The 25,745-nt window shown below is 44.2% G+C and overlaps 1 protein-coding gene across 1 annotated transcript in view; it reads right to left on the bottom strand.

Moving 5' to 3' along the window:
- Nucleotides 1-9,817: 9,817 nt before the first annotated feature.
- Nucleotides 9,818-25,745, bottom strand: part of PARD6G (par-6 family cell polarity regulator gamma) — a 77,956-nt gene continuing 62,028 nt past the window's right edge. Inside the window, exon 3 of the mRNA XM_061399454.1 lies at nucleotides 9,818-12,639. Within this exon, the coding sequence (XP_061255438.1) occupies nucleotides 11,819-12,639 (821 nt within the window). The 3' untranslated portion in view covers nucleotides 9,818-11,818. The remainder of the gene's footprint in view (nucleotides 12,640-25,745) is intronic.

Here is a 25,745-nt window from a genome sequence, read left to right as displayed (position 1 = left end):
CAGTGGGTTAGGGTGTGAGATGCACTTTCACTTCAGTCATGTGGAGTTGTTGCAAACCTAAACTGTAAAAGAAAAGGGTGAGCCTACAAGAAATTACTCTGATGTTTTGTATAAATGTGGTCTTCATTACTGTATTACGTATTAGAGGTTTCTAAAAGTTATCAAAATCTTGGCCATTAATTAATGTTGGACCCTTTGAGTTCAGTAGCTCAGTGCCTCATCACTGGAGGATTGTGGAATTTGTACATGTGTGTGATGTGGGTCTGTGTTTACATTGCTTCTGGTCCTTGTATGGTTCACCTGAGCCCACCTGTGAGTTGGTGTTACACTGCCCCAGACTGAAAGCATGAACTGCCTTAGAGATTTAGATTCTAATGTTTATTCTTTGCCACGTGCTGGTTACAAAGTCATAACCTGAAATGAAAAGATAGTAAATAGATGAAATAGCTTTTTTTGCTATTGTTGCAAGTTCATTTGGCATCTGAACATTTGGATGCTGCTGCTGCTAAGTCGCTTCAGTTGTGTCCGACTCTGTGAGACCCCATAGCAGCCCACCAGGCTCTGCCGTCCCTGGGATTCTCAAGGCAAGAACACTGGAATGGGTTGCCATTTCTTTCTCCAATGCATGAAAGTGAAAAGTGAAAGTTAAGTCACTCAGTCGTGTCTGACTTTTAGCGACCCCATGGACTGCAGCCCACCAGGCTCCTCCATCCTTGGGATTTTCCAGTCAAGAGTACTGGAGTGGGGTGCCATCACCTTCTCCGAAATATTTGGATAGATTAATTAAAAATCCATATATCTTGGTAATTTGGACATATGACCATATCTTAGTGTTTAAATGACAGCAGTTTTTAAGATATAATCCAACATATCGACAAACTCATCAGCTCTCATTAGAAGGTCTTCAAGACTCTTATCTGAAGGTTTGTTCTGTAATAAGAAAATGTTAGTTTTCAGTTCAGTCGCTCAGTTCGAGTTAGTTTGTCAGTTCAGTTCAGTTGCTCAGTCGTGTCCGACTTTGCGACCCCATGAATCACAGCATGCAAGGCCTCCCTGTCCATCATCAACTCCTGGAGTTCACTCAAACTCATGTCCATCGAGTCGGTGATGCCATCCAGCCATCTCATCCTCTGTCGTCCCCTTCTCCTCCTGCCCTCAATCCCTCCCAGCATCAGGGTCTTTTCCAGTGAGTCAGCTCTTCGCATGAGGTGGCCAAAGTATTGGAGTTTCAGCTTCAGCATCAGTCCTTCCAGTGAACACTCAGGACTGATCTTTATGATGGACTTGTTGGATCTCCTTGCAGTCCAAGGGACTCTCAAGAGTCTTCTCCAACACCACAGTTCAGAAGCATCAATTCTTCAGCGCTCAGCTTTCTTCACAGTCCAACTCTCACATCCATACATGACCACTGGAAAAACCACAGCCTTGACTAGACGAACCTTTGTTGGCAAAGTAATGTCTCTGCTTTTCAATATGCCATCTAGGTTGGTCATAACTTTCCTTCCAAGGAGTAAGCGTCTTTTAATTTCATTGCTGCAGTCACCATCTGCAGTGATTTTGGAGCCCCCAAAAATAAAGTCTGACACTGTTTCCACTGTTTAGGAGTAGCTAAATTTGTGCATTGAATTTATGAACAAAAAGTTTTTAAGTTTTTAACAAAAACTTAAAAGAGTAGTGTGCAAAGAGTAGTGTTGTTATTAGCTAGATAATTTGAATTGCAAAACTATTTTCACGTGGAATGTTTGTTTTTGAGTTGATAGGTTTGCTTAATAGAAGTGTTAATTTAACCTTTCTTGTTTCCATTATCGCAATTTGTAAAACCTGATAGGAATAGTGGAGCAGGGGCTGAGGTTCTTTCTACTCGTATTAATTTTAAAGGATACCTATTCAATTCTTGATCACGTGCAGAGGTGCCTGCTATGTCTGCGACGCAGCACTGGTGTGGCCGTAGACAGCAAGCCTAGTAGCCGCTGGGGACATCACTCCTTCGTCCATCATCCCCGCTCCGTTAAGTGGTGAAGGGGCAGAAAACAGACTCGCCTCGGGGTAACCCGAGCTCGAACCCAGCACGCAAGTCCTGGCTTCCTGAGCAGCTTTCTTAACACAGGCTTATACTCCTTGTGCCTTCTCATTTGTTTGATGAGAAATGAGGCTTTCTTTAAAGGCAAGTTTTGAGAGTCCCAGTAAGAAACAGGTGTGAAGTTTTTGTTTTTTTATTTCAATAGAAATGGTTCCGTAGAGTGTGTATTTGCATAATGCCTGCAGGCCGCTCACCTGAGCCTCTCGATCCTGTGGAAGACAGAGGTTAGGCTTTCCTACTTGCAGACAAGCCAGCTCTCCCGGAGGGATGCGTGCCTTTGCTCAGGCCGGGTGACACGGAGCGCGGGGGTGACTGCCTGCCTGCCAAGCACGTGTGGCTCTGCCGTGCGGCGCGAATCAGGACGGCTGCTCCAAGAGCACCGCGAAGCCGCGCGGAGGGCAGGGGCGCCGGGGGGCGTCAGGAACCGGGCCGCAGGGCCCCCAGCCCTTGAACCCCGCGGAGGGAAGGAACTGGCCAACTGACTCAAGATGTATTGGCTTTCATATTCTCCAACTGCGCTTTTCAACCTGGGAAGGGCAGAAACACCTTGCAGAGATTGAGGAGGGTGAGAAGGAGCCGCTTTCCGAGCTGGACAGTGCAGCTGCCCAAGCGGATCACCGATGGGGCTGGGGTGTCTCCGCCCGCGGCCTGCCACCTGGCGGGCCCTGCTGCGGACGCCGGGGAGAGGGCTGCGCCTGAAGGGCCGGCGGTCAGGTCCGAGCGCTCATTGAGTGGTGCGCGCCCGCGGCCTGTAGCCGCCTGCTCTCCTGCCTCTGCCTCACCCCCTCAGGTGCGGGGAGAATCCCAGTCTCCGGGAGACCCCACGGCCTGAGGCCTTGAGCCCCGCTCGCCCCGGGCGGCTGGACCACTTCCTCCCGGCTTGCCTGCTCTCCCAAGGTGGGTGTTGGCACTGCCCTGGTCGCCGTGCTGGCTGGCCTTGTGCCAAACACATGTGAAACGCCATTTATTGTCTAGTGGCCGCACTGTGTCTCCCTTGCTGCACGCAGGCTTTTCTCTAGGTGCGGTGAGGGGGCTGCTCTCCCTTGCGGTCCCTGGCTTCTCTCTCATCGGGAGGCTTGTGGGGAGCCTGGGTTCTGGGGCGCTTGGGCTTCAGCAGTTGTGGTGCGTGGGCTCAGTTGTCCCTCAGCGTGTAGAACCGTCCGCGTCCCTTGAACTAGCAGGCGGATTCTTAACCTTTAACTACCAGGAAGTCCGAAAAGCACTTTTTTTATTTTTTTTTAAACAGTTGGAATGTAAGTGGTGCATAAGTCCGTTTTTTGTTTTAGGGGTCTGGGGTTCATTCCGTGCTTTTCCTTTGGGTACTGAATTCTGCATTCAGTTAGGAAACATCCCATTCAAGTTACTTCTCGTCCCCCGACCTCGCTGCCCTTCTGTTTCCGCCTGGAATGCTTCAAGTGAAAGTGAAGTCGCTCAGTCGTGCCCGACTCTTTGCGACCCTATGGATAGTAGCCTGCACCGAGCTCCTCCGTCTATGGCATTTTCAAGGCAAGAGTACTGGAGTGGGTTGCCATTTCCTTCTCCAGGAAATCTTACCAACCCAGGGAACGAACCCAGGTCTCTTACACTGTAGACAGACGCTTTACTGTCTGAGCCACCAGGGAAGTCAAATGACGCTTCAATCAGCTACTTCTTTGTTCCTTGATATTTAAGGACCAGCGCTAGCCTTAGATTTGTTGTTGGGAAATTAATGTACTCCAGGAAAGTGTCATGTAACCTTTAAGACCCATTCAAGCACAGACCCCAAAGTGATTCATGGTCCACATTTTGCTGGTTATCAGACCACAGGTCAACAGGGTAGGTTGTGTGCAAAAGGATGTTTGTACCCAGGCAGCCTGAAGAGACAGGGAAGAAGCCGAGTGAACAAATCAGCTCAGAGTCCAAAGCATATTCCTAGACAGCTTAGGACCAGAAGTTTTGGACTCCTTTCCTTCCCCCCGCCCCCCCAGTTTTAAACATTGTGTTAGAATATACAGAACATAAAATATACCATCTTCAGTTCAGTTCATTTCAGTTGCTCAGTCGTGTCCAACTCCTTGCAACCCCATGAATTGCAGCACGACAGGCCTCCCTGTCCATCACCAACTACTGGAGTTCACTCAGACTCACATCCATTGAGTCAGTGATGCCATCCACTCATCTCATCCTCTGTCGTCCCCTTCTCCTGCCCCCAATCCCTCCCAGCATCAGAGTCTTTTCCAATGAGTCAACTCTTCGCATGAGTTGGCCAAGTACTGGAGTTTCAGCTTTAGCATCATTCCTTCCAAAGAAATCCCAGGGCTGATCTCCTTCAGAATGGACATGTTGGATCTCCTTGCAGTCCAAGGGACTCTTCAAGAGTCTTCTCCAACACCACAGTTCAAAAGCATCAATTCTTCGGAGCTCAGCTTTCTTCACAGTCCAACTCTCACATCCATACATAACCATAGGAAAAACCATGGCCTTGACTAGATGGACCTTTGTTGGCAAAGTAATGTCTCTGCTTTTGAATATGCTGTCTAGGTTGGTCATAACTTTTCTTCCAAGGAGTAAGTGTCTTTTAATTTCATGGCTGCAGTCACCATCTGCAGTTAAGTTTACAGTTTGGTGGCATTAAATACTTCTACATTGTTGTGCCACTGTCACCACCATCCATCCACAGAACATTGTAAAAAAATAATTGTTTTATGGGTTGATGGGACTTTTAAAACATTTTTTTGTTTGACTGAGTTGGGTCTTAGTTGTGGCACACGGGGTCTTGGTTTTCCTTGTGGCAAGTCGGATGGATACCTGACCAGGGACTAAACCTGGGTTCCCTGCACGGGGAGCACAGAGTCTTAGCCATTGGATCTCCAGGCAAGTCGCCAGAACACTTTTATCTTCCCAAATTGAAATGCTGCCTCTATTCAACAGTGACTCCCAAATCTCACCTCCCCCAGCGCCTAGACCCCAGCATTCTGGTTTTTGTCTCTGTGTGATTTTTGCCTACTCTAGGGATCTCCTTTACATGGAGTCATTCAGCGCTAGTCCTTTTATGAGTGGCTTATTTTACCGAGCAGAGTCCTCCAGATTCATCCATGTTGTGGTGTGTGTCAGAGTGTCCTTCCTGTTCAAGGCTGAATGATATTCCATTGTATGTGTTTCCATTTTCTGTTTACCCGTTCTTCCATGAACAAGGCAGCCGTGAACATGGGTGCCCAAAGGCCTCACGCATCTGCTTCCACTTAATGCTCAGGGCATATGGGCCGGTGAGGGTCAGCTGTGATGTGGGAAGGGCAAGCTGCGCCTGGTGCAAGACGAGCCATGAGTCCCTTCTTGGTGTTTTTCTGTACTTTACAAATTTTCTAAAATTTCACTCAGTTCTTTAAAAATACAAGGGGTGTGTCATCTAACAGGGTTACCAGTTGGAAAATGTGGTTAAATCCAATTGACCCACTCATAAGTGAGATCAGAGTGTCTGTCTGTGTCTGACTGACTGCACTTAGCATGGTGCCCTCAGGTCCATCCATGTTGTCCCAAATGGCAAGAGTTTGTTCTTGTTTATGGCTGAGTAGTATTCCTTTGTATGTATATGTGTTTACATAAATATATTAATGAAAATTATCTGTATATAATTATACTAGGCCTGTTAGTATTTTCTTTATATATGTAGAGGCTCCTGTGTTGGGTGCATAAATAGTACTTCTTGTTGTTTAGTTGCTAAGTCGTGTCTGACCTGTAGCCCTCCAGGCTCCTCTGTCCATGGGATTCCAGGCAAGAATACTGGAGTGGGTTGCCATTTCCTCCTCCAGCATAAATATTTACAAATGTTATATCCTCTTGTGGATTGACCCCTTAATCATTGTGTGATGCGCTTTGTGTCTCTTATCACAAACTTTGTTTTAAAGTCTATTTTGTTTTAAAGCATAGCTGTTGCAGCTTTCTTTTGGTTTCCATTTGTGCGGAACATCTTTTTCCACCCCTTCATTTTCAGCCTGTGTGTTCTTACATCTGATGTGTAGATAGCATATAGATGCGTCTTTTTTTTTTTAATCCATCAGCCACTGTCTTTTTTTTTTTTTTTCCAGTCTGTCTGTTGATTAGAAAATTTAACCAATTTAAATTTAAATTTATTATTGATGGGAATATATACGTTCCCATTTTGTTACCTGGTTTCTGACTGTTTTGTAGTTTCTCTGCTTCTTTTTACTCTCTCCCCTTGTGGTTTGATGACTTTCTTTAGTGTTCTTAGATTCCTTTCTACTATGTATATGTTGTAGTTAAGAGTTATTTTTACTACTTTAGTTTCTTAACCTTCATATTAACTTTATAAGTGATAAATCCATGTTTTGCCTTCTTATACAGTTCATGGGGTTCTCAAGGCTGGTATACTGGAGTGGTTTGCCATTCCCTTCTCCGGTGGATCATATTCTGTCAGAACTCTTCACTATGACCCATCCATCTTGGATGGCCCTGAATGGCATGGCTCATAATTTCGAGTTATGCATGAACTTGGGCAAACTCTGGGAGATGGTGAGGGACATGGAAGCCTGGTGTGCTGCAGTCCATGGGGTCCTGAAGAGTTGGACATGACTTGGTGACTGAACAACAACAACAATCCACTACCTTTACCTTTTTCAGTGAGAATTAGACTTCCATATATTTTCTTTTTACTAATTAGAGCTTAAAATCATTCTTTTCACATTTCTTGTAAGGCTGGTGTACTTGTGATGAACTCCATTACTTTTTGCTTATCTGGAAAACTCTTTATCTCTCTTTCAGTTCTGAATGATAACTTTGCCAAGAAAGTGTTATTGGTTGGAAATGTTTTCTTTCAGCACTTTGAATATATTGTGCTACTCCTTACTGGCCCGCAAAGTTTCTGCTGAAAATACTGCTGATGGTATTATGGAGCTTCTCTTGTATATATGTTGTTTTTCTCTTGCTGCTTTTTTTGAAGTATAGATTTACAATATTACATTAATTTCAAGTGTACAACATAGTGAATACATATTTTTATAGATTATACACCATTAAAAATTATCACAAAGTAATGATTATAATTCCCTGTGTTGTACAATATATCCTTGCTGATTATGAATTTTATACACAGTAGTTTCTGTAACTTAGTCCCATCCTGCTAACATGCTCCTTCCCATTCCCCTCTCCCCAGAGGTAACTACTAGTTTGTTTTTTCTATCTGTGAGTCTGTTTTGGTTTTGATATATATATTCATTAGTTTTATATTCCAGAAATAAATATCATTATAGTATTCGTCTTTCTCCATCTGATTTATTTCACTAAGTGTATTTTCCAGGTCCTCCCGCATTGCTGCAAATGGCAGTGACTCATTTTTTTCTTATGACTGAGTAATATTCCATTGTGTGTGTGTGTAGTAATATTCCATTGTGTGTGTGTGTACAGTAATATTCCATTGTATGTGTGTAGTAATATTCCATTGTGTATGTAGTAATATTCCATTGTGTGTGTGTAGTAATATTCCATTGTGTGTGTGTGTACAGTAATATTCCATTGTATGTGTGTAGTAATATTCCATTGTGTATGTAGTAATATTCCATTGTGTGTGTGTGTAGTAATATTCCATTGTGTGTGTGTGTACAGTAATATTCCATTGTATGTGTGTAGTAATATTCCATTGTGTATGTAGTAATATTCCATTGTGTGTGTGTGTAGTAATATTCCATTATGTGTGTGCGTAGTAATATCCCATTGTGTGTGTATATAGTAATATCCCATTGTGTGTGTGCGTAGTGATATCCCATTGTGTGTGTGTGTACAGTAATATTCCATTGTATGTGTGTAGTAATATTCCATTGTGTATGTAGTAATATTCCATTGTGTGTGTATGTAGTAATATTCCATTCTGTGTGTGTGTAGTAATATCCCATTGTGTGTGTGCATAGTAATATCCCATTGTGTGTGTGCATAGTAATATCCCATTGTGTGTGTGCGTAGTAATATCCTATTATGTGTGTATGTAGTGATATCCCATTGTGTATGCGTGTAGTAATATCCCATTATGTGTGTGTGTAGTGATATCCCATTGTGTGTATGTGTAGTAATGTCCCATTGTGTGTATGTGTAGTAATAGTCCATTGTGTGTGTGTGGGTGTAGTAATACCCCATTGTGTGTATGTACAGTAATATCTGATTTGTGTATGTGTAGTAATATCCCATTGTGTGTATGTGTAGTAATATTCCATTGTGTGTGTGTGTGTATGTAGTAATATTCCATTGTGTGTGTGTGTAGTAGTATTCCATTCTGTGTGGAATTTGCAGTGCTTCCCTGGTAGTTGCTTCAGTTTATATTCAGTTCATGTGGGTGGGCTTGTATGAAGACCGTGATTTGGTTCTGGAGCAGTAACACAAACCCTCGGTTTGCCATGAAACACGTGTAGGCATGCTTGATGCAATCACTGGATCCACTAGAAGCAACACTTGTGTGGAGAGAGCTCTTCCCCCGGCACACTAGCTTGGGGTCAAGAAGGTTCAACTCAAGAAATGTTTCCTTACAAAGCTCCCTGGGAAAGGGAATGTGGAAAACAGTGCTTGCTTCCTGGAGGGGGGACCATTCCTTAGGAAACTGGTAAGGCAAAGTTCTCAATCCCTGAAAGTTATCTTTTTATGAAGATCCTGAAGAAAATAAGATAAATGAGGAAACATGGAAAAGGAACTTGTGTGTTGACCTGGGAGGTCTTTGGGATAAGAAGTATGTAGCAAGTTGATGTCAGAGGCAGAAAGGAACAGGTGTGGTGTTAGAAGAAAAAGTTAATCACTGAATAGTATTTCTGCCCATCAGGAAACACTTTTTGAAGGTTACCTGATATTAAGTTAGGATCTTAGTACCAGCATTTTCCAGACATCTTTGTGACTCACCAAAAGACGTCACTGCCAGTCTTTGGCTGCTCTGTAAAACTGAGATGCTACATAACCACTGATTGGTGGATAGGGTCTCCTTGTCGGCTGCAAGGCTGGTTCTTCTGAGGTGTTGCAGGCTCTGGGGCTGGCAACATGTGTCACTATAAGGTCACATGACCTGCACTCCCCAGCTGGTCAGCCAGGTATGTTCCCCTGCATCTCTGACCCCACCCCTGAGTCAACTCAGAGCATGGATCCAGCCTCAGTCCCCGCCTCCCCAGCTGCCCCTCACAGGTGTGGGGTCACTCTAGAAGCACTGCTGGTGTTCCCTCCCAATGGAAAGGGCTGTCTGTAGCCCAGTGTGTCAGGGAGGGTGTAGTGCAGTGCCTCATGCTGGTAAAGCATACGTGCTATTTCTTCCAGGAATTGGTACTTGCTGCCATCACCTTGTCATTTGTAATTTACTGCATGAGTGGATCTTGATGTATTTATCATTGACAGTACTGAATGTATAAGTGTTATTGGAAAATTTTCAAACTAAGGTGTATTTTCAAAAAGCTGCATGGTTAGTTTTTCAGAAAAGCTGTTTCATATTGACTTCCAAAGAAGGTTCTGGACCTAAGACACCACCACCTCCTGTCAAATATGAGTGCAGTTTGTCATTTGAAATGCCCTACTGCCTACTTCAGTCTGAGCCCATTTTCCCCTCTGTAAAGTAGGGCTACTGGTGCTTTCCTGTGAAGAATGCGTGAGCATCAAGGGAACACACCTGGCACACGAGAGGCACTTGGTAAACATTAGAGGCGTTTCATCCTGAGGGTAAGTTTATCTCTGCTGATCGTTAACACACATGCTCTCCGATATTTAGAACCAGCTGGAAAATATTAAAAGCAAAGAAAGAGTTTTTATTCTTTGATATATAAAAACCAAGAAGACTTTCAAGTGTATACAACATAGTTTTTTTTTTTTTTGTCTTTTTTCTTTTTTTTAAGAAGAAAATTGCAGAAATATAGACTTGGGTAGAAAAATACACTCAAGCAGCTGCTCAAGACAATTTGTAACTCCTAAAATTATGAGCAATAGCACACAAATCTCAGCATAAGCCTTTTTTTTTTCTTTAAAAAATTATTCACATTTGTTTAAAAACTTAAGATACGGTAAGAAATATAACTTTCCTTCTTGGTAACACACCTTGTTTTTTGAGAAGATATTCAGTGACCAGCAATAACTTAGTGATAGAAACTTTGCCTTAGAGTTTTGGTTCTATGACACGTGTCATAGTAAAAGAAATACTTCCTGCTCCTGGGGCCCCCAAATGCTCATACAGTTCATTGGAGCCCATAAACTTGGGGGTCCTAGACCTCAGAGGAGGAGCATCCTTGGTCTTCCCTGTATTTTAGGACCAAAACAGACAGTGATCTTGGCATACAAATAACAAAAACAAAGGTGCAGGAGACCACAGCTACTCAGTAAAAGCTATTTATGTCCAATAAATAGTTTCTAAGAGAAAAATAACTTTCTTTTCACTTAATGAATTCAGGAGAAATAAAAACATTGTGATACACGGCTTGACATCTGTTATCAAACTGACATCCATAAAGTCAGTTCTGCCACTGACCAGCAGGGGGTGCTAGACCACAGGAGAAGCAGCTGCATAGTTTCCCAAAGGGCAACCTACAAAAATACATCTACCTGTATTTACATGGAAACTTTTTTGGGTGAAAGTTTAGTTTTCAAAGGATAAATGTAACATTTTCTCCTCAACACTGGGTTCAAGCAAAAATACATATAAAATTTGGATGAAACATGAATAAACCTTTAAGATTACTAAATATGTAAATATTGATCGAATATCAAAGGGAAGTGACAATGAATTTACTCTGTGTTAAAAATCTTTACACTTCATATGACTTGTTATTTAAAAGGAAAGATGCAGAACGCATACATCTGAATGGCTGAGACCTCTCAGAGGCCCAAGTGACATGTGGCTGGCTTGGCCACCATTCCTCATGGAAACATGTCAAAACCACCCTCAGAGTCACAGTCCCAGAACAGAGTGGTGTTTATCTCAGAGTAGATAATGGCTTTTGATCACAGATGGTGAGCTGCACCTTCCACTCTCTTCCAAAGTTAAATTCACCTTCAAAGGTCTTACAAAGTTGCCCACAGGGCGAGTCCCCCGCCACGATCACCATGACCACTTCACATGGGTTCTCTCTTCCCAGCGAGGTGTGGGAGTTCAACACCCACTTGGCTATTTGAGACAGGACTACAAACTGTGAAATTCTGAAATTCATCCTCTGCAGTCATGCTTAGTATAGGTTTGGGTGCACTTGCTCTTAAATTCCAGTCTCTGCCTTCTTGCCACATTCTGTCTTCACAGCCTTCTGGCCCATCAGCAGGATCAGTGCAAGTCGGCAGGAAGCACAGTGAAAACATGACGACTATTTACTGAGTTGGCCAAAAAGTTTCTTTGGGCTTTCTCATAGCATCTTACAGAAAAACCCGAATGAGATTTTTTGCCAACCCAATACAAAAGTAATTTAAAGGCTTCATTTTTAAAAAAAGTATGTTTTTAAAATTTAAAAATGAAATATTTTCTGCGCTTAGGTCATTTCTACCACTTCACAAAGGTGCTGGACCTGGCACCTGGGCCAGTATAGACTGTGCACGTGTGTGTATTTTATATTCTACGGAGAAACTCTATAAAGTTTTTTTCTATTCATGAGTTGAAAGAAAGAATAGGGTTATGGATGAAAAGGGAGGGATAAGTAAAAACAACAAATAGGAGGAGTGAAGTATATAATTTTTTCTTATTTTAAAATTGGAATAGAATTTTAGAAGTGTTTCTCCTTGGTAAACTGAGCTGTCTGGTGCCTGGCCCTACAGGGTGACCGCCGGCCCGTGCTCCTCCACCCCTCCCGGGGGCAGGGCCAGGCTGTGGCGAGGGTCAGAGCGGAGGGAGCTGAGAAGCCTCTGGACACTGCCCTCCCGCCCAGGGCTGTGTAGGCTGGGCGCCAGGCCTGCGCCGTTGACGCGCGTGAGGCTGCCTGGAGGCGGCCTGGGGGCCAGCCGGGGCTCCAGCACGCCCTCGAGGACCACGTCGGCCTCCTCGTCGCTCTCCATCTCGTCCGGGGGCAAGTTCTGCAGGACATGGGCCGCGGGCAGGCTGTGGCGGCTGGCTGTGCTGTCCGAGGAGCGGCCGGAGCTGCCTGAGGCACGGCTGCCCCGCACCACGTTGTTCCTCTGGTTGGCGGGCTTGACCGTCACGATGAGGTTGTGGCTGTTGGCGATCATCATGTCCGTGACCTGGTCCAGTGTCTTCCCAGCCACCTCAATCCCGTTCACCTCCAGGACCTCGTCATCCACGGCCAGCAGCCCGGTGCTCTCGGCGAGGCCGCCAGGCACCATGCGGGAGATGAAGACGCCAGGCACCTTCTCCAGCCCCTGCGGGGCCACACGCACACTCGTGCCGTCGCGAATGTAGAAGCCCAGCGGCTTCTGGCAGCCGTGCCGGTACAGCCTCACGCGGCGGTGCGTCTCAGGAACGATGTCCACGTCGATGATGGAGGACACCGGGCGGAAGTCGTGTGGCAGGCCGATGTGCAGGTGTGTGCGCCGGCGGGGGCCATCTTCCCGCAGGGCCAGTGGGCGCCGCCGCCTGGACAGCGAGCCCGCCCCAAAGCTGCAGTGCTCAGCCTCTTCTGGAAAAGCACAGAGAGGACAGTGAGAGCACAGATCGGGGGCAGCGGGGAAGCACAAGTCAGGCTGCACTGAACACTCAGAGTGTCAGGTAAGTCCTGACTTTCTGCAGCTCGCCTCCCACCACCTCTCTGATGTGTTGTGTGATCCTAGGAAGTCTGAGACGGTGAGCAAATCAAATGGTGTAAAGAACTAACTAAAACACAGAACTCCCACACATGCCTTGGAGCTGAATCATCAATTCATCTTGTCACACGTCAGTTTTTGGGAGAGTCTCGGCTTCTTGGATGACATGCAGGCTACTAGCTTCACTAGTGGTTTTGATGAGCCCACAGCAATCCTGCCATCGGCCAAACTGGCCCAACAATATTCACCAGGCAAATGTTGGATGCCAAGTTCAAGCACAATCACCTCCCTAAATTCAGCTCTACAGGCAACCAACAGAATGGTTGAAAGGTTAAGACAATTAACAGTAGATGCAAGGTTTAAACGTGCCTGGCTGGATTCTGTAGTGACAGTGGAGCAGGGACTCCAGGAATGGCCCCCCACCTGGACAGCAATGGCAGGGGCAGAGTCTGTCTGATGTAACTAATTTGGAACTTGAGAGTCTGTTGAAGGCTCACCTTCCAAGGGAAGAGCTGGCTGCTAATTGAACTCAGTTCTGGGTAATTCAACTCTCAGTGCAGTAGCAGCTACCTAGTCCACCCCCAGCACCCTGGCAGGCAGCTGTGCACTGATCCTGGAGCAGTTTGTGGGACCTGTCCTCCAAACATCAGGTATCTTCTCTGACTACTGATTGATCCTTCTCATCACAAAGGTGTAGACGGGTGGGTGGCTTTTGCTGCACCTCCCTGTGTTGTTGCAAGCCCCTCCCCTTCCACCTGAAGGAACATTCCAGAGAGTGAGAGGACTGGCACCCTTTCTCTCCCTTCATTTTTCACCTTTTCCCACTTTGGGAGCCAAAGCTTAAAGTCCAGGACATTAAAAACAGCTGCATATATAGGGAAAGTTAGAAAGTGACTGTGCATGCTCAAGGAAAGGCTCAGAAAGGACCTTAGAAGACCTTAAGTTCACACTTTAATGCTGATACTCAGCACAAAGACAGTCTACAACAATTAAAAAAAAATTAGAAAAACAACCATAGCAAATCCTGGGGAAGGGGTACAATCTAATTTTCAGAGCTACCACATTATGAATCCCCATTGTTCAGCAACAACAGAGAATCACAAAGCCTACAAACAAACAAGAGTGTGCCCCAACTCAAAGGAAAATCGTAGTAGAAACGGTCCCCGAAACAACCTGATGGCAGATTTACTAGACAAAGACTTTAAAACAATGGCCTAAGACATGATTAAAAACAAAAAGATATAGGGCAAATCAAGAAAACAATGTGTGAACAAAATGGAAATATCAAGAGAGAGATAGAAAACCTAAAAGGAAACTAAATTGAAATTCTGGAGATGAAATTACAATAATGGAAAGTAGTGAATGGGGGATTCCAAGGCAGATTTGAGCAGGCAGAAGAAGGAATTAGTGAACTTGAAGACAGGACAGTAGAAATTATCCTTTCTGAGGAAAAACAACAAAAGGTTAAAGAAAAGTGAACAGAGCCTAAGCAATCACCGGGACATCATTAAGCAAACTGACGTGTAGTTTGTGAAACTCTCAGAAGGAGAAGCGGAGAAGGCAATGGCAACCTACTCCAGTACTTTTGCCTGGAGAATCCCATGGACGGAGGAGCCTGGTAGGCTATAGTCCATGGGGTCGCTAAGAGTCGGACACAACTGAACGACTTCACTTTCACTTTTCACTTTCGTGCATTGGAGAAGGAAATGGCAACCCACTCCAGTGTTCTTGCCTGGAGAATCCCAGGGATGGAAGAGCCTGGTGGGCTGCCATTTATGGGGTCGCACAGAGTTGGACACGACTGATGCGACTTAGCAGCAGCAGCAGCAGCAGCAGCAGCAGCAGCAGCAGGAGAACAGAAAAGGGTGGAGGGACTATTTGAAGAAATAATGGCTAAAAACTCCCAAATGTGATGAAATGTGCAAATGTAAAAGCCCATGCTCAACGAACTCTAAGAAGAAGTCAAAGAGACCCAAGATGACAATATAATCAAACTTAATTAAGACAAAATGTAATTTTACATGCTCCAGAACCCAGAAGCAGTAATATGAAAGGAGGCTGGGGCAGACCCACCTGTTGATCTCAGAGAGTCTCCTGGGTAGGTAGAAGGTGACTGCAGATCACCCTAGGGACACAGATGCTGGTGGCCGCCATTTAGGGGAACTCATTCTGTCACATGGACTCTAGCACTAGAAAGTGCCATCTTTGACTTCTCCCTCTAGCTTATTAGCTTCAGGACCCAGCCCATCCCCTGCCCAACAGTCTGAAGGCACCAGCACTGGGAGCTGGGCAGGGACACAGCCCCACCTACCAGCATGCAGGTTGCCTAAAGACCCCCTGAGTCCACAGCTACTCCTGCAAACACCTTCTCCACCAGAAGGCCCTGGCACCACACACTGGAGCTACAGCCAGGGTTCCCCTAGGAACACCGCAGCTAGAGACTCCAGGACCTAGCTCTGCTCACCAACGAGCCTCAGAGCCCCCTGAGCCCTGGCCACCAGCAGACAGACACCAGCCCCAGGAACACCACAACCAGAGACTCCAGGACCCAGCTTCACCCACCAGTGGGTGGACACTGGCCATAGGATTATTGCAGCTTGCCTTATCAGCTCTCAGGCCATCAGCAAACTGGCCACAGTCTAAGGATATCTCAGGATCCAGCCGTCAACGCCCCCCCTCGCCCCCACCAACAGTGGGATGAAACCTGCTATGAAACCCCAATGGCCTTTCAGTGAGAGGCCTCAGGACCTGGCTTCAACCACCAGTGAGCCAGAACTAACCCCTGGACCCCCGGTCCCCAGAATCAGTTACCTTAAAGCCAACAGCAGCTCTGAGATACCTTAGAATCCTCAGCCAGCTGCCCAAGGAGAAAGTCCCATTCACCAGCAGGCCGGTATCAGCTTTGGGATACTGGAGAGCCTACCCACCAACAGGCCAACACTAGATCCAGGAAATCTGGTTCTGCAGCCATCCACCCTGGAACCAGGCTCCACCCAACAGTGAGCACTAGACCTGCAGGCAGGCAGGGTTCTGCAGCCAGCTGCCCTGTGACCTGGCTCTGCCACCCAGAGGCCAGTGGTCTCCACCCACAGTAGAGCCTGGCAAACCAGCAGACAGGGCCAGCTGCACCTACCAGACTGCCCATAGGGTCATCCTGCTGCAACAGAAGAGCCCACAAGCCCTCACGCAGCATATTGCTCTGGTGACCAGAGAGGTGTGTGCTGCAAGGAGCATGACATCTCCTAAAAAAGGCTGCTTCTCTAAGATCAGGAAATGTAACCAACATATGAGATACACAGAAATAAAAACAGCAAATTAGGCAAAATGAGGCAATAGAGGAACAGATTCCAAATGAAAAAAACAAAACAAAAACAACCCATAAGAACCAAGAGAAATAGATAAGCAATTTACCTGGTAAATAGCTCATGGTAATATCATCAAGGTAATCAAAGAACTTGGGAGAAGAATGGATGAGCAGATTGAAAAGTTATTAATTTTAAACAAAAAGCAAGAAAATATAAAGAATGATCAGAGACATACAATAACTAAAATGAAAATACACTAGAAGGAATCAACAGCAGATTAAATGATACAGGTCTGGATCAGCGAGCTGGTAGACAGAGCAGTGGAAATCAGAGTAGTGCAAGCTGAACAGAAAAAAATAAAATGAGGATAGTTTAAGAGGTCTCTAGGATAATATCAACTATACTAACATTTGCATCAAAGGGGCCCCAGAAATAGAAAAAGGGGCTGAAAATACATTTAGGATATACTAGCTGAAAACTTCCCTAACCTGGGAAAGGAAGCAGACATCCAGGTCCAGGAAGTAGAAAGCCCACGCAGGATCAATCCAAAGAGGACCATACCAAGATAATTTGTAATTAAAATGGCAGAAATTGTGATGAAGAGAATATTCGTGGCAGAGAATATTAATGGCAGCATTAATATTAAAGGAAAAAACAAAAGCAACACACAAGGGGCTTTTCAGCAGAAACTCTGCAAGCCAGAAGGGAGTGGCACCATATATTTAAAGTGATGAAAGGGAAAAACCTGCAACCAAGAATATTCTACTTAGCAAGGTTCTCATTCAGATCTGATGGAAATCAAAAGTTTTACAGCTAGGCAAAAGCTAAAAGAGTTCAGCACCATGAAACCAGCCTTACAAGAAATGTTAAAAGGACTTCTTTAAGCACACAAGAAAAGACTACAACTCGAAACATGAAAACTACGAAAGGAAGAAAGCTCACCAGTAAAACCAAATATATAGGAAAGATAGTAAACCTACCACATACAATGGTAGTAGGAAAGTTAAAAGACAAAAGCAGTACATCATCTGTATCTGCAATAGGTAGTTAAGGGATAGAAAAACAAAAAATATGTAAAATGTGATGTCAAACAGTAATTGTGGGGGGAGGGGAGTAAAACTGCAGTTGTTTAAATGTGTTTGGAATTGCAAGATCAACAACTTATCATCCCTCATGGTAACCACAAACCAAAAACCTATAACACAAACAAAAGAGAAAAATTTTCAAACATAACATTAAAGATACTATCAAAAGACAAGGGAACAAAAGAAGAAAGGATCAAAAAAGAGCTACAAAGCTGCCGGGAGCCGGCATATTGCATATTGAGTGCATATTGAGTGCATGTTGCATATTGAGTGCAGCACCTTCACAACATAATCTTTCAGGATCTGGAATAGCTCAACTGGAAGTCTATCACTGCCAGGAGCCAGCGTGAGGAACTCCGCCCGTGGCAAAGGTCATGAGGAAGGAGGCTCGGCATATGCAAAGGTGAGATCGAGCCTCAGGAGTCCCCCTGGAAATTCTCAAGCATCTACCCCCGAAAACCAGAGTCTGCCTACTTTCTGCTTTGTGCTCTCACCTACACCTCTGACTTTACTGGGGGCTGTCCCCCACTACCTCTCTCTGAAAAAAGAGTTAGCTTATAGCTCCAGTTAATAATTCCTGGGTGTGACAGTGTTTCAACCTACAAACTCCTTTGGAAATCCTCTAGCCTGCCTGAATAGGTTTTTCCGGCCACATGTGATTGCTCAGAGCCTCCCAACTGTGAGAGGCATGAGATGTTCTAAACTGTCTAAATACAGATTCCTTTGAGCAGTTAAAAGATTGATTAGAAATTGTGTTGGTGAAGGGTTTTTCACTTGTTGGGCCAATGTTTGCTGCTAGGTTTCCATATCCCTTACCTACTGTGTCCTTGGCAGTGTATTGATTGATATAATGGGTGTATAGAAATGTAAGTAATAGCCTCAATGTTTGTAACCTTGGACCCTTGAGTTAATTCTTTTCTTGATTGAGCCCACCTCACTTTTGCCCTGTAGGAATGCAACTTTATCCAATGCTTTTTTGGAGGCTGGCGCCTGACTTTAGAATAATCACTTTTAGAGAAAAATAAGTTTCTTAAAATGTTAACAGGCCTCCTGGCCAGAAGATGATGTAAATCACCTAAACTTTTGCATATGATAAGTTTGAAAGCCTGGCTTCGATTAGGATCAGGAACTGCTGTCCTTGCATGACTCTACCCCTTCCCCCGTTATCTTCTATGCATAACTTAAGGTATAAAAACTACTTTGGAAAATAAAGTGTGGGCCTTGTTCACTGAACTTGGTCTCCCCATGTCTCTCTCTCTCTCAAATTCTGGCTGAGTCTCCATCTGGAGTGAGGAACCCGCCATGCTTACTAATTATGCCTGGGCTTCTAAGATCCGACCAGGGAGGCCTCAGTGTCTCCTCTCCTTCGGGAGAACGGAAGGATGCCTGCAGCCTACGTAAGTGGTGCAAACTTCTTGTCTTGAAGTTTTATTGGTCTCCCGCGTAAACCAAGCTACTCAGCCTCTTTTCTCCACTGAATTTCCTCACTGAGCTATCCTCATTCTATTACTCTTTATATCTTTGATAAATATTTAAATAAATACGCCGTCTCTCCTTCGAATACCCTGGATCAGCCGGGGCTGGACCCTGGCACAAAGCAACTCAAAATTAACTAAAGTGACAATAAGTATGTACCTATTAATAATTACTTTCAATGTAAATGGACTAAATCCTTCAATCAAAAGATACAGAATGGCTGAATGCCTACAAAAACAAGAGCCATGTATATGTTGCAGGAGACTCACTTCATATCTAAGAACACACACAGATTGAAAGGGGATAGACAAAATTTATTCCATGCAAATGGAAATGGAAATAAAGCCAAGATAAGAATACTAGACAAAATCGATGTTAAGATAGACTGTAACAAGTAACAAAGAACGACATTAAGTAATGATCAAGGTATCACCCAAGTAAAACGATATAATAGTTGTAGATATATACATACTCAACGCGGTAGCACCTAAATACAGAAAGCAAATGTTAACAGACACAGAGGGAGAAACTGACAGCAGCACAGTAATAGTGAGGGTCTTTAACATCCCACTAACATCAGCAAGGGCGTCCCTGGTGGCTCAGTGGTAAAGAATCCGCCTGCCAGTACAGGAAATGTGGGTTCAGTCCCTGGGTTGAGAAGACCTCCTGGAGAAGGAAATGGCAACCCACTCCAGTATTCCTGCCTGGGAAGTCCCATGGACAGAGGAGCCTGGCAGGCTGTAGTCTATGGGGTTGCAAAGAGTCAGACACAGCTGAGAAACTAAACAACAACAACATAAACAGATCAGACAGAAAATCATTAAGGAAACTGGTCTTAGATGACACATTAGATTACACGGACTTATATAATTCCACCCAAAAGCATCAGAATATGCATTCTTTTCAAGTGCACATGGATAGATCACATGCTGGGCCATAAAATAAGTCTGAATTTTAAAACATTGAAATCATGTCAAGCATCTTCTCCAACCACTATGCTATGAGACGACAAAACCAACTACAAGAAAAAAAAAAAACAAAACAAAACAGCAAAAGACAAAAGCATGTAGAGGCTAAACAATATACTACTAAAGAACCAATGGATCTTTAGTAAGATGAAATAAAAAAATATTTGGAGACAAATGAAAATAAAAACACACTGATCCAAAATCTATGGGACACAGCAAACGTAAGAAAAGTTTACAGTAATACAAGCCTACCTAAGGAAACAAGAAACATCTCAGACAACCTAACCTTTCACACAAGGGAACTAGAAAAAGAACAAACAAAACCCAAAGTTAGTAGAAGGAAATAAATCATAAAGATCAGCAGAAATAAATGAAATAGAGACTTAAAAAATAGAACAGATGAAACTAGGAGCTGGTCCTCTGAAAAGATAAATAAAATTGATAAATTTTTAGCAAGACTCATCAAGAAAAAGCTATCAAAAAAGAAAATTATAGGCCAATATCTCTGATGAGCATAGATACAAATATTCTCAAAAAAAATGTTAGCAAACTGAACCCAACAATATATTAAGATCATACACCATGATTACACAGGATTCATCCCAGGGAAGCAAGTATGGTTCCACACCCAAAGATCAATCAATGTGATATAGCATTTTCACACATTTGAAGGATAAAAATCATAGGATCATCTCAATAGATGCAGAAAAAGCTTTTGACAGAATTCAACATCTATTTATGATAAAAACTCTCCACAGTGGGCATAGAGGAAACATACCTAAAGATAAGAAAGGTTGGACCTTGTTTTCATCACCGGTCACATCCACAACTGGGTGTTGTTTTTGCTTTGGCTCCATCTTTTCATTCTTTTGGAGTTATTTCTCCACTGATCTCCAGTAGCATACTGGGCACCTACTGACCTGGAGAGTTCATCTTTCACTGTCCTATCTTTTTTGCCTTTTCATACTGTTTTTGGAGTTCTGAAGGCAGGAATACTAAAGTGGCTTTCCATTCCCTTCTCCAGTGGATCACATTCTGTCAGAACTCTCCATCACGACCTGTCTGCCTTCGGTGGCCCTACATGGCATGGCTCATAGTTTCATTGCGTTAGACAAGGCTGTGGATGTGACTGGTGATGGAAGCAAGGTCCGATACTGTAAAGAGCAATATTGCATAGGAACCTGGAATGTTAGGTCCATGAATCAAGGCAAATTGGAAGTGGTCAAACAGGAGAATGGCAAGAGTGAATGTTGAAATTCTAGGAATCAGCAAACTAAAATGGACTGGAATGGGTGATTTTAACTCAGATGACCATTATATCTACTATTGTGGGCAAGAATCCCTTAGAAGAGATGGAGGAACCATCAAAGTCAACAAGAGAGTCCGAAATGCAGTACTTGGATGCAGTCTCAAAAATGACAGAATGATCTCTGTTCGTTTCCAAGGCAAATCATTCAATATCACGGTAATCCAAGTCCATGCCCCAACCAGTAATGCTGAAGAAGCTGAAGTTGAATGGTTCTATGAAGACCTACAAGACCTTCTAGAATTAACACCCAAAAAAGATGTCCTTTTCATTATAGGGGACTGGAATGCAAAAGTAGGAAGTCAAGAAACACCTGGAGTAATAGGCAAATTTAGCCTTGGAGTACAAAACAAAGCTGGTCAAAGGCTAACAGAGTTTTGCCAAGAGAATGTACTGGTCACAGCAAACACTCTCTTCCAATAACACAGAGAAGACTCTACACATGGACATCACCAGATGGTCAACACTGAAATCAGATTGATTATATTCTTTGCAGCCACAGATGGAGAAGCTCTATAGAGTCAGCAAAAACAAGACTGGGAGCTGACTGTGGCTCAGATCATGAACTTATTGCCAAATTCACACTTAAATTGAAGAAACTAGGGAATACCACTAGACCATTCAGGTATGACCTAAATCAAATCCCTAATGATTATTCAGTGGAAGTGAGAAATAGATTTAAGGAACTGGATCTGATAGAGTGCCTGATGAACTATGGACAGAGATTCGTGACATTGTACAGGAGATAGGGAGCAAGACCATCCTCAAGAAAGAGAAATGCAAAAAAGCAAAATGGCTGTCTGAGGAGGCCTTACAAATAGCTGTGAAAAGAAGAGAAGTGACAAGCAAAGGAAAGATATATCCATTTGAATGCCAAGTTCCAAAGAATAGCAAGGAGAGATAAGAAAGCCTTCCTCAGTGATCAGTGCAAAGACATAGAGGAAAACAATAGAATGGGAAAGACTAGAGATCTCTTCAAGAAAATTAGAGATACCAAGGGAACATTTCATGCTAAGATGGGCTCAATAAAGGACAGAAATGGTATGGACAGAAGCAGAAGATATTAAGAAGAGGTGGCAAGAATACACAGAAGAACTGTACAAAAAAGAGCTTCATGACCAAGATAATCACAATGGTGTGATCATTCACCTAGAGCCAGACATCCTGGAATGTGAAGTCCAGTGGGCCTTAGGAAGCATCACTACGAACAAAGCTAGTGGAGGTGATGGAATTCCAGTTGAGCTATTTCAAATCCTGAAAGATGATGCTGTGAAAGTGCTGCACGCAATATGCCAGCAAAGTTGGAAAACTCAGCAGTGGCCACAGGACTGGAAAAGGTCAGTTTTCATTCCAATCCCAAAGAAAGGCAATGCCAAAGAATGCTCAAACTACCGCACATTTGCACTCATCTCAGATGCTAGCATAGTAATGCTCAAAATTCTCCAAGACAGGCTTGAACAATATGTGAATCGTGAACTTCCAGATGTTCAAGCTGGTTTTAGAAAAGGCAGAGGAACCAGAGATCGAATTGCCTACACCTGCTGGATCATGGAAAAAGCAAGAGAGTTCCTGAAAAACATCTATTTCTGCTTTATTGACTATGCCAAAGCCTTTGACTGTGTGGATCACAATAAACTGTGGAAAATTCTGAAAGAGATGGGAATACCAGGCCACCTGACCTGCCCCTTGAGAAACCTGTATGCAGATCAGGAAGCAACAGTTCAAACTGGACATGCAACAACAGACTGGTTCCAAATAGGAAAAGGAGTATGTCAAGGCTGAATATTGTCACCGTGCTTATTTAACTTCTATGCAGAGTACATCGTGAGAAACGCTGGGCTGGATGAAGTGCAAGCTGAAATCAAGATTGCTGGGAGAAATATCAATAACCTCATATATGCAGATGACACTACCCTTATGGCAGAAAGTGAAGAAGAATTAAAGAGCCTCTTGATGAAAGTGAAAGAGGAGAGTGGAAAGTTACCTTAAAGCTCAACATTCAGAAAACAAAGATCATGGCATCCAGTCTTGTCACTTCATGGCAAATAGATGGAGAAACAGTGGAAACAGTGTCAGACTTTATTTTTTTGGGCTCCAAAATCACTGCAAATGGTGACTGCAGCCATGAAATAAAAAGACACTTACTCCTTGGAAGAAAAGGTATGATCAACCTAGACAGCATATTAAAAAGCAGAGACATTACTTTGCCAACAAAGGTCCATCTAGTTAAGGCTATGGTTTTTCCAGTAGTCTTGTATGGATATGAGAGTTGGACTATAAAGAAAGTTGGGTGCCAAAGAATTGATGCTTTTGAACTGTGGTGTTGGAGAAGACTCTTGAGAGTCCCTTGAACTGCAAGGAAATCCAACCAGTCCATCCTAAAGGAAATCAGTCCTGAATGTTCATTGGAAGGACTGATGCTGAAGCTGAAACTCCAATACTTTGGCCACTTGATGCAAAGAGCTGACTCATTTGAAAAGACGCTGATGCTAGGAAAGATTTAAGGCAGGAGAAGGGGACGACAGAGGATGAGATGGTTGGATGGCAACACCGACTCAGTGGACATGAGTTTGGGTAAACTCCCGGGGTTGGTGATGGACAAGGAGGCCTGGCGTGCTACAGTCCATGGGGTCGCAAAGAGTTGGACACGACTGAGCGATTGAACTGAACTGAAGAAAGGTCATATAGGATAAGCCCACACCTAACATCATACTCAATAGTGAAATGCTCAAAGCATTTTCCCTAAGATGAGGAAGAAAACAAGATTGCCAACTTTCACCAGTTATATTCAACATTGTATTAGATGTCCTAAGCAGAGCAGACAAGAAAAAGCAAAAAGAGGAATCCAAATTGGAAAGAAATAAAACTGTCACTATTTAAAGATAACATGATCCTATACATAGAAAATCCTAAAGATGCCACCAAAAACTTACTAGGCCTCATCAATTAATTCAATAAGGTTGCAGCATACAAAATTAATATTCAAAATAGTCATATCAAAAGAGAATAAATTACATAGGAATAAATCCCAGGAGGTAAAGGACCTGTGCTTGGAAAACTAGAAGACACTAACGAAAGGAGTTGATGATGACACAGACAGAAGGAAACATACGCTGTTGATTGGAAGAGTCATCATAATACTGTGAAAATAACCGTACTGCTCAAGGCAATCTACAGATGTAATGCAATCCCTGTCAAAATACCCATGAGACTTTCCACAGAACTAGAACAAGTAATTAAAAAATATGTATGGAAACACAGAAAACCTGAATAGCCAAAACAATCTTGAGAAGAACAGAGCTGAAGGTAACATGCTCCCTGAGTCCAGGCTATTATAAAGCTATACTAACCAAAACCATATGGTACTGGCACAAAACAGACACAGATCAATGAGACAATAAAAAGCCCTCAAATAAAGTGTGGGAGGCAGGTGGCTGTGGCCTTGGCCAGGCCGTGCCGGACCTCAGCACCCAGACACCTCACGCCTACAGGCCACACTTCCACCCACCCACTCCCCTCCGTTCTTGTAACTGCTCAAGTTGGGAAGCTCCAGACAAATGTAGAAACCAAGGCACATTCTGCCCACCTGACAGAAAGCCCCTGCCCTGGTGCTCAGAGGGGTGTCCTCAGCTTTTCCTGCCGATTAGGCTAGGCCTGCAGGGAGGAGAGGGCCTCTCCAGGCGCCCCGCCTGCCATCCAATAAGCCGGGTCCACTGTCCTCCGTCTTGTGCTGCTGACTCAGTTTCTCCAGACACAAGCTGAGGCGGTCTGCTTTCCTCCTAGCAGAGTTAGCATCATGGAGAGAAGGAAGAGCTGAGGAATGAGTGTGATCGCTGTCGGGATCACAAGAGAGCCCCAATGACTGCTGCATGGTCACCGGAGGAGCACCCAGACCCACAGCACAGGAAGTGGTGCAAGCAGACTGCTGGCTTCTGCGTAAAAGAATTCTACAAATGAAAGGGATTCCAGACAGAAATGAGAGCGCGGAGGGGAACAGTGGGGAGGGGGAGTGGCCCAAGAACATCCTTCTACCTTTCAGTGACGCGTACCCCACGGGTTGAGAAGCTCACACGGGGACTTTAATTAGCCGTCACCCAGCTGCGTGCAAATACTGCCTCCAGTCTGAGCTTGTCCAGGGTAGCTAAGGCCAAGCAGCTCCCCTGCCCATGATTAAGCAGACATGGACACCTCCCGGAAGAGCTGCACTGCTGGATCAAACACAAGTCAGAACGAGTCTATTCTTAGAGACACTGGAAACGTCAACATTTGAAAAGTCTGCCACATAAGCTGAAAAACAAAATGTGCCACATATTGCAAAGGAATCTGAAACTCCTGCAGTTTTCTTTCCTCACAAGTTTTGTCCTGAAGCCTCAAGACCTGTCTCCTTAGTTTTTTTTTCCCCTCAGTGCCCCTGATAAACTCAGTTCCTGCAGCGATCAGAACTCCCTGGAGGGTCCCCCACCTCCCAACCCCAGGCACTCAGCTCTCTCCACTCCTAGCTCTGATTCGCTGGGCTGCAGGGACTCAGATGCCACTTCCAGATGTTCCGTCTTGGCCCCCACCACCCCATCCCCCATTTTCCTCAAAGGAAGCTGTCCTGTTAGTCCCCATCTCCCCCAAGAGTGCAGCCCCCAGGCTTGCTGAGCCCCTGTGGGAGGAAGCATGGTGGGATGGCTCCAGGGGCACCCAAGGGCCACACACTGATCATGCGCCAGGCATTGGTTTGGCATCATGGTTGCTTTTATCAGGTCTGGTTCCAGAATCAAAGGAAGTTAAAGAGGAAGTTAAAGACACTAACGAAAGGAGTTGATGATGACACAGATAGAAGGAAACATACGCGTG

Source organism: Bos javanicus, chromosome 24 (genome assembly GCF_032452875.1).
Source record: "Bos javanicus breed banteng chromosome 24, ARS-OSU_banteng_1.0, whole genome shotgun sequence".
Classification (NCBI taxonomy): Eukaryota; Metazoa; Chordata; class Mammalia; order Artiodactyla; family Bovidae; genus Bos; species Bos javanicus.
Note: the sequence above shows the minus strand (reverse complement) of the source record. Positions and strands in the feature narration are given on the sequence as shown.